The sequence below is a fragment of the Stenella coeruleoalba genome, assembly GCF_951394435.1.
Source record: "Stenella coeruleoalba genome assembly, chromosome: 1".
Taxonomy (NCBI): Eukaryota; Metazoa; Chordata; class Mammalia; order Artiodactyla; family Delphinidae; genus Stenella; species Stenella coeruleoalba.
Window position 1 is genome coordinate 141,885,713 of NC_137169.1, and position 14,896 is coordinate 141,900,608.

At 41.0% G+C, this 14,896-nt stretch overlaps 1 protein-coding gene across 2 annotated transcripts in view; it reads left to right on the plus strand.

Moving 5' to 3' along the window:
- IARS2 (isoleucyl-tRNA synthetase 2, mitochondrial) overlaps positions 1–14,896 on the plus strand; it is a 68,161-nt gene that overhangs the window by 13,656 nt on the left and 39,609 nt on the right. The window contains exons 1-2 of one of the 2 annotated variants that reach the window (XM_079929482.1): positions 5,381–5,497; positions 13,802–13,961. In XM_079929482.1, the coding sequence (XP_079785608.1) occupies positions 13,832–13,961 (130 nt within the window). In that variant the 5' untranslated portion in view covers positions 5,381–5,497; positions 13,802–13,831. Of the gene's footprint in view, positions 1–5,380; positions 5,498–13,801; positions 13,962–14,896 lie in introns of those variants that run through there. The other variant, XM_079929481.1, reaches the window with a different exon arrangement.

The following is a 14,896-nucleotide window of genomic DNA, read 5'->3' on the forward strand; positions in this document are numbered from 1 at the left end:
TCCGATTTGAATTCCATTTATTTCTTTTTCTTCTCTAACTGCTGCTGCTAAAACTTACAAAACTGTGTTGAGTACTAGTGGTGAGAGTGGGCAACCTTTTCTTGTTCCTGATCTTAGAGGAAATGGTTTCATTTTTTCACCACTGAGGACGATGTTGGCTTTGGGTTTGTCATATATGGCCTTTATTATGTTGAGGTAAGTTTCCTCTATGCCTACTTTCCGGAGGTTTTTTATAATAAATGGGTGTTGAAGTTTGTCAAAAGCTTTTTCTGCATCTATTGAGATGATCATATGGTTTTTCCCCTTCAATTTGTTAATATGGCTTATCACATTGATTGATTTGTGTATATTGAAGAATCCTTGCATTCCTGGGAGAAACCCCACTTGATCATGGTGTATAATCCTTTTAATGTATTTTTGGATTCTGTTTGCTAGTATTTTGTTGAGGAATTTTGCATCTACGTTCATCAGTGATATTGGCCTGTAGTTTTCTTTTTTTGTGACATCTTTGGTTTTGGTATCAGGGTGATGGTGGCCTCGTAGAATGAGTTTGGGAGTGTTTCTCCCTCTGCTGTAATTTAGAAGAGTTTGAGAAGGATAGGTGTTAGCTCTTCTCTAAATGTTTGATAGAATTTGCCAGTGAAGCCACCTGGTCCTGGGATTTTGTTTGTTGGAAGATTTTTCATCACAGTTTCAATTTCAGTGCTTGTGATTGATCTGTTTATATTTTCTATTTTTCCTGGTTCAGTCTTGGAAGGTTGTCCTTTTGTAAGAATTTATCCATTTCTTCCAGGTTGTCCATTTTATTGGCATATAGTTGCTAGTAGTAATCTCTCATGATCCTTTGGATTTCTGCAGTGTCAGTTGTTACTGCTCTTTTTTCATTTATAATTCTGTTGATTTGAGCCTTCTCTCTTTTTTTCTTGGTGAGTCTGGCTAATGGTTTATCAATTATGTTTATATTCTCAAAGAATCAGCTTTTAGTTTTATTTATATTTGCTATTGTTTCCTTCATTTCTTTTATAATTTATTTCTGATCTGAACTTTATGGTTTCTTTCCTTCTGCTAACTTTGGGGGTTTTTTTGTTCTTCTTTCTCTGCTTGCTTTAGGTGTAAGGTTAGGTGGTTTATTTGAGATTTTTCTTGTTTCTTGAGGTAGGATTGTATTGCTATAAACTTCCCTCTTAGAACTGCTTTTGCTGCATCCCATAGGTTTTGGGTCATCATGTTTTCACTGTCATTTGTTTCTGGGTATTTTTTGATTTTCTCTTTGATTTCTTCAGTGTTCTCCTGGTTATTTAGTAGTGTATTGTTTAACCTCCGTGTGTTTGTTGTGTTTTACAGACTTCTTCCTGTAATTGATATCTAGTCTCATAGCGTTGTGGCTGGAAAAGATACTTGATATGATTTCAATTTTCTTAAATTTACCAAGACTTGATTTGTGACCGAAAATATGATCTATCCTGGAGAATGTTCCATGAGCACTTGAGAAGAAAGTGTATTCTGTTGTTTTTGGATGCAATGTCTTTTAAATACCAATTAAGTCCATCTTGTTTAATGTATCATTTAAAGCTTGTGTTTTTTAATTTTCATTTCGGTTGGTCTGTCCATTGGTGAAAGTGGGGTGTTAAAGTTCCCTACTATTGTTGTGTTACTGTCAATTTCCCCTTTTGTGGCTGTTAGCATTTGCCTTATGTACTGAGGTGCTCCTGTGTTAAGTGAATAAATATTTAAAATTGTTATATCTTCTTGTTGGATTGATCCCTTGATCATTACGTATTGTCCTTCTTTGTCTCTTGTAATAGTCTTTATTTTAAAGTTTGTTTTGTCTGAATTGAGAATTGCTATTCCAGCTTTCTTTTGATTTCCATTTGCATAGAATATCTTTTTCCATCCCCTCACTTTCAGTCTGTAGGTTTGTGTCCCTAGGTTTGAAGTGGCTCTCTTGTAGACAGCAATTATATAGCTCTTGTTTTTGTATCCATTCAGCCAGAGTATGTCTTTGGTTGGAGCATTTAATCCGCTTACCTTTAAGGTAGTTAACGATATGTATTTTCCTATTACCATTTTCTTAATTGTTTTGGGTTTGTTATTGTAGGTCTTTTCCTTCTCTTGTGTTTCCTGCCTAGAGAAGTTCCTTTAGCATTTGTTGTAAAGCTAGGTGGTGCTGAATTCTCTTAGCTTTTGCTTGTCTGTAAAGCTTTTAATTTCTCCATAGAATCTGAATGAGATCCTTGCTGGGTAGAGTAATCTTGCTTGTAGGATGTCTGCTTTCATCACTTTAAATATGTCCTGCCACTCCCTTCTGGCTTGTAGAGTTTCTGCTGAAATATCAGCTGTTAACCTTATTGGGATTCCCTTGTATATTATTTGTTGCTTTTCCCTTGCTGCTTTTAATATTTTTTCTTTGTATTTAATTTTTGATAGTTTGAGTAATATGTGTCCTGGCATGTTTCTCCTTGGATTTATCCTGTATGGGACTCTCTGCACTTCCTGGACTTGATTGACTATTTCCTTTCCCGTGTTAGGGAAGTTTTCAACTATAATCTCTTCAAATATTTTCTCAGTCCCTTTCTTTTTCTCTTCTTCTTCTGGGACCCCTATAATTTGAATGCTGTTGCGTTTAATGTTGTCCCAGAGGTCTCTGAGACTGTCCTCAACTCTTTTCATTCTTTTTTCTTTATTCTGCTCTGTGGTCGTTATTTCCACTATTTTATCTTGCAGGTCACTTATCCTTTCTTCTGCCTGAGTTATTCTGCTATTGATTCGTTCTAGAGAATTTATAATTTCATTTATTGTTTTTCATCAATGTTTGTTTGCTCTTTAGTTCGTCTAGGTCCTTGTTAAACGTTTCTTGTATTTTCTCCATTCTATTTCTGGGATTTTGGATCATCTTTACTGTCATTACTCTGAATTCTTTTTCAGGTAGGCTGCCTATTTCCCCTTCATTTGTTTGGTCTGGTGGGTTTTTATCTTGCTCCTTCATCTGCTGTGTATTTGTCTTCTCATTTTACTTAACTTACTGTGTTTGGGGTCTCCTTTTTGCAGGCTGCAGGTTCATAATTCCTGTTATTTTTGGTGTCTGCCCCCAGTGGGTAAGGTTGGGTCAGTGGGTTAGGTAGGCTTCCTGGTGGAGGGGACTAGTGCCTGTGTTCTGGTGGATGAGGCTGAATCTTGTCTTTCTGGTCGGCAGGACCACTTCCGGTGGTGTGTTTTCAGGTGTCTGTCACCTTATTATGATTTTAGTCAGCCTCTCTGCTAATGGGTGGGGTTGTGTTTTTGTCTTGCTAGTTGCTTGGCATAGGGTGTCCAGCACTGTAGCTTGCTGGTCGTTGAGTGGAGCTGGGTCTTAGCGTTGAGATGGAGGTCTCTGGGAGAGCTTTCACTGCTTGATATTACGTGGGGCTTGGAGATCTCTGGTGGACCAATGTCCTGAACTCAGCTCTCCCACCTCAGATGCTCAGGCCTGACACCTGGCCGGAGCACCAAGACCTTGTCAGCCACACAGCTCAGAAGAAAAGGGAGTAAAGAAAGAAAGAGAGAGGGAGAGACAGACAGAGGGAGAGAGGGGGAAGAGGGGAAGGAGGGAGAGAGAAAGAAAGAAAAGAAAAAGTTATTAAAATAAAAAGTAAAAAAATATATATTATTAAAAATAAAAATAGGGCTTCCCTGGTGGCGCAATGGTTGAGAGTCCGCCTGCCGATGCAGGGGACGCGGGTTCGTGCCCCGGTCTGGGAGGATCCCACATGCCGCAGAGTGGCTGGGCGCGTGAGCCATGGCCACTGAGCCTGCGCGTCCGGAGCCTGTGCTCCGCGACGGGAGAGGCCACAGCAATGAGAGGCCCACGTACCGCCAAAAAAAATAAAATAAAATAAAATAAAAATATATAGGAAAGTAATAATAATAAAACAGAAAGTAAGAAAGAAGAGAGCAACCAAACCAAAAAAAAAAAATCCACGAATGATAAGTGCTGAAAACTATACTAAAAAAAAACAAAAAAAGATGGACAGGTAGAACCCTGGGACAGATGGTAAAAGCAGAGCTATACAGCAAATCACACAAAGAAGCATACACATACACACTCAGAAAAAGAGAAAAGGGAAAAAATATGTATGTATATATATGTGTGTGTGTGTGTGTGTGTGTGTGTAAAAAGGAAGAGAGCAGCCAAATTAGTAAACAAATCTACCAATGTTAATAATCTCTAAATACTAAACTAAGATAAACATAAAACCAGAAACAAATTAAATGCAGAAAGCAAACCCCAGGTCTACAGTTGCTCCCAAAGTCCACCGCCTCAATTTTGGGATGATTCGTTGTCTATTCAGGTATTCCAGAGATGCAGGGTAGGTATATCAAGTTGACTGTGGAGCTTTAATCCGCTGCTCCTGAGGCTGCTGGGAGAGATTTCCCTTTCTCTTCTTTGTTTGCACAGCTCCTGAGGTTCAGCTTTGGACCGGCCCCGCCTCTGCGTGTAGGTCTCCTGAGGGCGTCTGTTCTTCGCTCATACAGGACAGGGTTAAAGGAGCCGCTGATTCGGGGGCTCTGGCTCACTCAGGTCGGGGGGAGGGAGGGGTATGGAATTACGGGCGAGCCTGCGCAGCAGAGGCCGACGTGACGTTGCACCAGCCTGAGGCGCGCTGTGCGTTCTCCCGGGGACGTTGTTCCAGGATCACGGGACCCTGGCAGTGGCGGGCTGCACAGGCTCCCGGGAGGGGCGGTGTGGATAGTGACCTGTGCTTGCAGACAGTCTTCTTGGTGGCGGCGGCAGCAGCCTTAGCGTCTCATGCCCGCCTCTGGGGTCCGCGCTGATAGCCGCGGCTTGCGCCCGTCTCTGGAGCTCCTTTAAGCAGGGCTCTTAATCCCCTCTCCTAGCGCACCAGGAAGCAAAGAGGCAAGAAAAAGTCTCTTCGGCAGCTCCAGACTTTTCTCGGACTCCCTCCCGGCTAGCCGTGGTGCACTAACCCCCTGCAGGCTGTGTTCACGCCGCCAACCCCAGTCCTCTCCCTGCGCTCTGACAGAAGCCCGAGCCTCAGCTCCCAGCCCCGCCGGCCCCGGCGGGTGAGCAGACAAGCCTCTCGGGCTGGTGAGTGCTGGTCGGCACCGATCCTCTGTGCGGGAATCTCTCCGCTTTGTCCTCCGCGCCCCTGATGCTGCGCTCTCCTCCGCGGCTCCGAAGCTTCCCCCCTCCCCGCCCCCGTCACCCCCCACCCCAGTCTCTGCCAGTGAAGGGGCTTCCTAGTGTGTGGAAACTTTCGTCCGTCTCAGCTCCCTCCCGGAGGTGCAGGTCCCGTCCCTATTCTTTTGTCTCTGTTTATTCTTTTTTCTTTTTCCCTACCCAGGTACGAGGGGAGTTTCTTGCCTTTTGGGAAGTCTGAGGTCTTCTGCCAGCATTCAGTAGCTGTTCTGTAGGAGTTGTTCCACGTGTAGATGTATTTGTGATGTATTTGTGGGGAAGAAGGTGATCTCCACGTCTTACTCCTCCGCCATCTTGAAGGTCCCCCTTTTTTTTGTATATTTTTAAGCTCCTTTCCTTTCTTCTGAAACTCCCATTCCTTCCATTATGTTCGTATACTGAATATGCATGTTCCACATTTCTGTGAGGCTCTGATCTTTTTTTTCTGTTCTTTTTTCTGTTTTTTCTTTGTTTTATGTAATCTCTGTTGCTCTGTATTCACATTCACTAGTTATTTCTTTTGCCAGTTCATATATACTGTTGAGCCCCTCTAGGGAATTCTTTGTTTCAGCTATTATTTTCAACTCCGGAATTCCCCTTTTGGTCTTTTTAACAAAAATAGCAATTTCTGTCTCTTTATTGATATTTTCTATTGATATGACATTATTATCATTATCATTCCTCCCTTTATCTCTTTAATCCTAGTTTCCTTTTAAGTTCTTTACGCATTGTTTTTTTTTTTTTTTTGGCCATGCCAAGTGGCTTGTGAGATCTTAGTTCCCCAACCAGGGATCGAAGCCAGGCCCACAGCAGTGAAAGTGCCGAGTCCTAACCACTGAACTGCCAGGGAATTCCCCTTTATACATGTTTATAATGGCAGTCTTGAATTCTTTTTCTGTTAACCTGACATTTGGTTGCCCTCATAGGTAGTTGACGTTGCCTGCTTTTCTTTTCAGTTTATATGCCATACTTTTGTGTTTCTTTGTATGTCTTGTAATTTTTTTTGTTCTTGGAAATTAGGCATTCTAGTAATATAATAAATCTGTATATTGGTCTTTCTGCCACTGCCTGCTTCCTGCCCTGGCTTTTCATTGTAATTTGCTTGTTTATATGTTTGGTGACTGGCAGGGTTATTTTCATGAGATCTGGTCCCACCCCGTCCCGTGTTTCTCTAGTGTTAAGCCTCTGATGTTGTTTCCCAGGGAGGAGCAGCTTTGGGTATGCTCAGTCACCCTCAGAGGATAGTGGTTTGGGCAGAGCTCCCATCCTCTTTCCCTGCCAACACCCATCTGTTTTGTTCTGAAATTTTCCAGCTCTTCGCTCTGTTGTTTTCAACAATGCCCTTGGGCATAAACTGTTTTGTAGACTAATTCAATCAAATTTGGGGTCCTTTGAAGTATTGGTTCCTGAGGTCAGTCTTTGATTCTTGTTCTGATCTCAGGAGGACTCCTCCCAGCCATCTTCTCTCCTGCAAATGAGCTGGCCTAGAGTATAGCTCTGTCATCTTGAATCTATGAACCTTTTCCCAATTACCTTCCACCACAGCCTCTACTCTTGTTCAGAGCCCTCTTAGGCCTGAACCTCTCCTTGCTCTGTTGCTGGGAGGAGAGTAAGAGCTATTTGTTTTACTGCCCGCTTCTCCTTCCCCCGGGCAGAACCTGCCAGGCAGGGCTCTGGAACTGGGAGTGGGGGAAATTACACTTCTGTGTGAGAGACACCCCGACTTTTGGAGCTGAGCACCCGTGGGGAGGGTCAGTAGCCTGAGATCTTCTTGAACTGCCTTTCCGGGTGTGGAACCACCATTTCATGAGCCCAAACAAGGGTGATTAGAGCTCCAGTATTCCCAGCAGACTCTCACACACGGTACAGTTTCTGTTCCATGAGTGGGGTCTTAGAAGTAGAGAATCTCGACCTTGTAGCCTCAGCAACAGGTAGGTGGACAGGATCATAAATGCCGACCCCCTGCTCTCCCCAGGATCCCTGTGTCCTTGGCTGCACGGTCTGGAGTGGAGTCGGCCTCACAGAGCTGGCAGGCTGGAGGGAGGGAGTGGTCTTGGTTCTCATTTTTCTTGCCAAACTTTCATGGCATTTTTCTTGTTTAGATATTTCTTCCTTTGCTATATTCCCTTAGGACCATTTCCAGAAGCTTTATTTATTTTTAAATATAAATTTATTTATTTACTTACTTATGGCTGGGTGTTGGGTCTTGGTTGCAGCGAGTGGGGGCTACTCTTTGTTGGGGTGCACGGGCTTCTCGTTGCTGTGGCTTTTCTTGTTGCAGAGCATGGGCTGCAGGTGCGTGGGCTTCAGTAGTTGTGGCTCACGGGCTGTACAGTGCAGGCTCAGTAGTTGTGGTGCATGGACTTAGTTGCTCCGTGACATGTGGGATCTTCCCGGACCAGGGCCTGAACCTGTGTCCCCTGCATTGGCAGGGGGATTCTTAACCACTGCGCCACCAGGGAAGTCCCTCCAGAAGCTTTAAATGATTAGGGTTTTAAATTATTTTCACCAGTTTTCCTGGCAATCCCGTCCATGTAGCTTTTTTACACTGTCATGCCTGAAGTCAAATTCTGTTGCATTGATTTTTCTTTTATTTTTCTGTTCTTAATTTCATCAATTTCTGGTTTTTTTTTTATTGTTTCCTTGCTTCTGCCTGCATTGGGCTCATTTGTTTTTCTAGTTTTTGAGATAAGACTTTATATTATTGATCAGACTTTTATTCTTTTCTAATGTATGTATTTTATTGCTATAAATTTCTGTGTCATCACTCCTGTAGCTTGTGTCCCACAAATTTTGTCATGTTGAATTTCCATTTTTATTCATCTCATCGTATTTTTTTTTTTTTTTTTGTGATACGCAGGCCTTTCACTGTTGTGGCCTCTCCTGTTGTGGAGCACAGGCTCCAGACGCGCAGGCTCAGCAGCCATGCATGGCTCACGGGCCTAGCTGCTCTGCGTCATGTGGGATCTTCCCGGACTGGGGCATGAACCCATGTCCTCTGCATCGGCAGGCAGACTCTCAACCACTGCACCACCAGAGAAGCCCCATCTTATCGTATTTTTAAAATTTCCTTTCAGAGTTCTTTGATCCATGGATTATTTAGAAGCATGTTGTCCCTTTATATCTTTTTTCCTTCCCTTGCTTTTAGCTTGGTTTACATATTTCCTCTGCATGTATTTTGGTCCATATAAGACAGTGTTTGACAGTTATCTTTTCAACTGTGAAACATAATTTAGATGACTTGAGGAAATGGAACGTTTATTATATTTACCCATAGTTTTGTTTACCATACTTTTTCTTCCTTCTTGATGTTTCAGCATCTCTGCTTTATTGTTTTTTTTTCTGTTTAGACAGTTTTTTTTAGCCATTCCTTAGGGTAGGTCTGCTGGTCACATATCCTTTTAGTTTTCCTTCATCTGATAGTGTCTTGATTTCTTTCCATTCTTGAAGTATACTTTCAGTGTATATAGCATTCTGGATTGATAGTTTTTTCTTAGCACTTGAAAAATATTGTTCCACTTCTTTCTGGCCTCCATGTTTTTTAATGAAAACTTTGCTGTCTTTTAAATTATTTTTCCCCTAATAAACAACATGTCATTTTTCTCCAGCTGCTTTCAAGACATTTTTATTTTCAAAAATTTAATGATTATGTGTCTTGACATGGATTTCTTTGGATTTTTCCTCTGGATTTTGTTAAGCTTCTTGAATTTATAGGTTTATGTCTCATGGCAGTTTGGGGAGATTTCAGCCATTATTTTTTTGTGTACCTTTTTCAGCTCTGAAAAAGTCTCCTTTCAGGGCAGCAGTGGCACCGAAGTTAAATCTTTGTTATAGTCCCACAGCTCCATGATATTTTTTTTCTGTCCTTTTTCTCTCTTCTTTTTAGATTGGGTCGTTTATTGTTCTGACTTCAAGGTTAGTGGTTCTTCCCTTTTTCCCCTCCATTCTGTAGTTGAGCCCAACTACAGAACTTTTTTTTTCTTTCTTTCTGCGATACACGGGCCTCTTACTGTTGTGGCCTCTCCTGTTGCGGAGCACAGGCTCCAGACGCGCAGACTCAGCGGCCATGGCTCACGGGCCCAGCCGCTCCGCGGCATGTGGGATCCCCCCAGACCAGGGCACGAACCCGTGTCCCCTGCATCGGCAGGCGGACTCTCAACCACCTGCGCCACCAGGAAAGCCCTACAGAACTTTTTATTTCACTTATTTTCTCTTTTAAAATTTGCATTTGGTAGCTCAGTAAAATTGTGCTATCAAATATAAGAAAAAACGTTTTCCATTTACTTTTTCTTGGATATCTACGGACTCTTTGCTGAGGCTTTCTCTTTTTTCATGTTTTTCAAGTGGGTTCACAGTTGGTCATTTAAGCATTTTTATCACGGTTACTTTAAAGTCATTTTCAGGTTATTCTAACATTTCTCTTGTCTCAGTCTTGGTTATCTAGTGACTGTCTTTTTTTATTCAGTTTCAGATCTTCCTGGTTTTGGGTATGAGTGAATTTTTGTTGAAACCTTGGCATTTTCTGTATTGTGAGATTTGGCATCTTATTTAGAACTTTCTGTTTTAGCTAGTTTTCACTGATACCTCTCTGGCAAAGGAAGGCCGTCACTTACAGAAAAAATTTTTAAATGTTCTTAATGGATAAAAAGTAAATCTGGAAAGTTAATGAGTTTAAATAGTCAAGAAAATTTAGAGGAAGACTGAGGACTGAATTGCTCTATCCATTAGGAGTATCCTGCAGTATTATCTGGTTGTGGTTCAGATCAATAAGACAAAACAGGTGTCTGGACTAATCTTTAGTCTAATATATTGTTGTTTACCACACAGAAGCTTGAATAGGTATTATCTTTGCTTTAAAGTTGTTGCTTTTAAGTCATTTCTTCTATTTTAAATTATTTAAGGCTGACTTTTCCATTCTTCTTCTGGAACTTTCTGCTGCATATGTTAAGTGAAGACACTTTAAATTAATTTGAGAAAGATAGCCTAGTTTCTTGTTTTTAATACACTCAATGAGACTGTATATTATAATAAAAGTCCAAAACAAAACTCTACTGTTCCAGATTCTTTTGGTTCCTAGGAAAAGAAAAGCCAACTCTATGTGGATTAATCAAAAAAGGGAATTTATTGACTGTTTTAATGGTAGTTTTAGCTCCGTGCATGGCTGCACCCAGGGACTCAAGATAATATTAGGGGTTGCTTTCTCTCACTTTCACTCTTAGGCAGCCTTTCCCCCTTTTGATGTCTGTACCCTCACCTTTACCCCCGCCCCTCATTTCCCAACATTTTCAGGCTTACATTCTTCCATCCTTTCTTTTCTAACAGTTCTTACACAAGTACTTGGCCTGTTTGGGGTCACAAGTCTATCCCCGAAGTAATCAATTTGGACTTGGGGATAAAATATGTTGATGGCTGCAGTGGATCATGTGTTCACCCTTACAGCTGGAATGGAGGGCAGTAGGCTCCACATGGCTTAAGGATCGAGGAGTAATTCTCTGAAAAACTGAGGCACCCCACAAAACGGTCTCTTCTGTGCCTAGTTGGAGGCTCTGTCCAAGACCATGGGCACTTTGGAACTAGAGGAGGAACAGTTCTTGTTCTTCCTCAGACAGTGCCATGTATAGTTTTGCTTGTTTTTCTCTGCTTGGGATACATCCCGGATGTTCAGATGGCTGCCTTCCTCATTTCCTTCATATCTCTGTTCAGATGTCATCTCTTCAGGCTTACTGATGTCCCTGTAAAATAATGCCACCACCACCAGCCACATGCCTCTTTCAAACCCTTTGCCATGCTTTTAACTTCATAGTGAGTGAATATGTTTATCTTCTGTCTTCCTCCATCTGAAGAAGGACCTTGTTTCTCCAGTTTACTGCCATACTCTAGGTTCCTAGGACAGTGCTTGGCACATTGCAGGCATTCAAATATTTGTCTGTTAAACAAAGGATTACACGAGTATTGTGATAGGAAAATGAAAAACAAAAGGAGAAATGAGGGCAGAGAGGACTGTCATGACCAAAAGAGACAAATGGCTTTTAAAGTATGGAGGAACTTGTTTGGAGAGGAGGAGGGTAATGTTTGATACTGAGCAATTAGGAACATATTCCTGTTGCATCCCTGCTGTTTCTTTTACTAGAGGCTTCTAATAAAGGCTTCTGTCTTTCCTTATTAAGGACATTGTTAATTACTAGCTCATGATTAAATTAAAATTCTCGTTAATTAAAAGTAGCTTAAATGATGCCTTTCTGTTAACGTGATGGATAAGCAGTACTGTAAAGTAGAAATGTTGCAAGCTACAAATGTGAGCCACATAGGTAAGTTAAATTTTTTAGAAGCCACATAAAAATATTTCAGAAGAAATAGATGAAATTAATCTTAATATTATGTTTAGCTCAACATATCTGAGCCATCATTTTAACATATAGCCATTGTAAATTTTGTTGGAAATATTTCACATTCTTTTTTGGGGTATTAAGTATTGGAAATCTGGTATATGTTTTATATTTATAGTACATCTCAATTTAGACTAGTCAGTTTTGATGCTCATTAGCTGCTGGTGGCTAGTGACTACTGTATAAGACATCACAGTCTAGAACATATATGCATGCATTCCTTTATTCAGTAAGTACTTTAGAATAGTTCCACATACCATTCTAAATGCTTGGAGTTTATGGATGAAGAAGACAGATGGAATCTCTGGTTTCAGGAGTTTATATTTTCTCACAAAGGGACAGATAATTAAATAAATAAAATAACTTTGAAAAGGGATAAGTGGGAAGGATGTTATTTATATTGATTGATTTAAGTAATATACATAACATAAAGTGTACAGATCTTAAGTATATATCAGTAGATGAATGTTTATGCAGTATGACTACCACCCAGATCACAAGGCCCCCCTGCCCTTTGGTAAGAAGTTTGAAAGACTTTTACGTGGAAGAAGGAGTGAGTGGGAAGAATGTGTATTATCTTTTCTACTTTTGAGAGACATGGAAAGGAAGAAATATTTTTCTGGACTACTGCACTGTTCAGTTTTGGGAAGAAGGAGTTAAGCTTGGAGCCAAATCTGTCCTTTGTCTTTGAGCCCCCATTTTTTATTTTTATTTTTTTAAGATTTTTTTTTTTTGATGTAGACCAATTTTAAAGTCTTTATTGAATTTGTTACAATATTGCTTCTGTTTTATGTTTTGGTTTTTTGGCCAAGAGGCATGTGGGATCTTAGCTCCCAGACCAGGGATCAAACCTGTACACCCTGCAATTGATGGCGAAGTCCTAACCACTGGACCATCAGGGAAGTCCCTGAGCCCCCATTTTAAATTTTTATTTATTTGTTTGTTTGTTTGCTTGCTTATTTATTTATTTATTTATTTATTTTTGCGGTATGTGGGCCTCTCACTGCTGTGGCCTCTCCCGTTGCGGAGCACAGGCTCCGGACGCGCAGGCTCAGCGGCCATGGCTCACAGGCCCAGCCACTTCGCGGCACATGGGATCTTCCTGGACCGGGGCACGAACCCATGTCCCCTGCGTCGGCAGGCGGACTCTCAACCACTGCGCCACCAGGGAAGCCCGCCCCCATTTCTTAGTGGTAATATATTTTTTAAAAGACTCTGCTGCCCCCTACTATCTAAAATGAGCTGAGAAACAGTTCTAGAACTATACTAAGTGAAGAGGTCTATTGTTTTATTTAGGATTTTAGTAATAACAGAGTTAACCATGGACTTCCCTGGTGGTCCAGTGGTTAAGATTCCGTGCATGCTTCCACTGCAGCGGGTTCAGGTTTGATCCCTGATCAGGGAAGTTCCACATGCTGCGTGAGGTGTGGCCAAAAAAAAAACAAAAGTTAACCGTGATATTTCATACTCTGAGTGCATTATAAATTCTGCATTGATTCTATGATATTTATTAACTAAATATACATAATATTGGATTATTCACATTAATAATTTTTTTCAAAAGAGTAAAGCAAATTTGTACTCTGATATTTAGAAAGTTCGAATTATTTCTTTTTTAAAATAATTAATTAAGTAATTAATTTATGGCTGCGTTGGGTCTTCGTTGCTGTGCGTGGGCTTTCTCTAGTTGTGGCGAGTGGGGTCTACTCTGCGTTGCGGTGTGCAGGCTTCTCATTGCAGTGGCTTCTCTTGTAGTAGAGCATGGGCTCTAGGCGCGTGGGCTTCAGTAGTTGTGGCACACAGGCTTAGTTGCTCCGCGGCATGTGGGATCTTCCCAGACCAGGGCTTGAACCCGTGTCCCCTGCATTGGCAGGTGGATTCTTAACCACTGCGCCACCAGGGAAGCCCTCAAATCATTTCTTAAAAAGGTAATATGGTTTGCATATTTGCATACTCCAACTTTACAAACAAAGTAGTAAATGTGGATGTAATGTTTTTCACTTTAGAATCTTTTATAATTCAACTTCCTTCTGGGGGAGTTAATGGCATTTTAAAAATCAGGTATTTGTTACTCTTGTGTTTATGTAGAACTTGAGGGAGTTGGTAGGTTTAATAGATAATTCTATATAAATCTTATTAAAATTAGGTTTTCTTAGTGTTTTAAAATGATATTAAGAGAATATAAATTGTAGGCCACATGCTTTATGTGTGAATGATGATTATCGTTTTATCTTTGCAGATTTTGAAAGATATAGCCAACCGATACCATATGATGAGAGGTTCCAAAATACATTTTGTGCCAGGCTGGGATTGTCATGGCTTACCCATTGAAATAAAAGTATTATCAGAACTTGGTGGAAAAGCTCAGAATCTTTCAGCTATGGAAATTAGAGAGAAAGGTAAATAATCTCTATTTCTGTTTTAAAATGGTATTTGTAAACACTGCTTCCTTGGAAAAGTCAGGGCTTTATCAAAGACACCTGTTGTTTTTTGGTTTTTGCTATTGTTTTTCGCTTATAATGACATCTGTTGGAAACCACTTTGTGTCAAAGAAAATTAAGATTTTGTGTAATTGACTTTTATGAGAACTTATGTTCAGAAATGAAGGAAAGATTTGTGAACATATCCAAGTACATTTTTCAGTTCTTTAGTCTTCACATTTTGTTGAAATTATGATTTTGGTCAATGTTTTTATTTACTTTCTTGGCTAGGACTTGACCTGTTTTAGGTGCTAAACCAAAAGTAAATTTTAAATTAAAAATTGTTTTAAAAGATCTCTTTTTGTGATCCTTTCCTTCCATAGAATGTGTCAGGGAGGACTCTTCTATCCTTTTTCTTTTTTTTTTAATTAATTTTTTTGGCTGCATTGGGTCTTCGTTGCTACACACAGGCTTTCGCTAGTTGCGACGAGCCAGGCCTTCTCTTCGTTGTGCGCGGTTTTCTCATTGCGGTAGCTTCTCTTGTTGTGGAGCACGGGCTCTAGGTGCACAGGCTTCAGTAGTTGTGACACAGGGGTCAGTAGTTGTGGCTCATGGGCTCTAGAGCACAGGCTCAGTGGTTGTGGCGCACGGGCTTAGTTGCTCTGCGGCATGTGGGGTCTTCCTGGACCAGGGATCGAACCCGTGGTCCCCTGCATTGGCAGACGGATTCTTAACCACTATGCCACGAGGGAAGTCCCCCTTCTGTTCTTATATGTTAAACTGTTTTTGTTTTTTTTTAAGGGCTCCTCAGTGTTTATTTATTTATTTACTTTTGGCTGCTTTGGGTCTTTACTGCTGTGTGCGGGCTTTCTCTAGTTGCGATGAGCGGGGGCTACTCTTCGTTGTGGTGCATG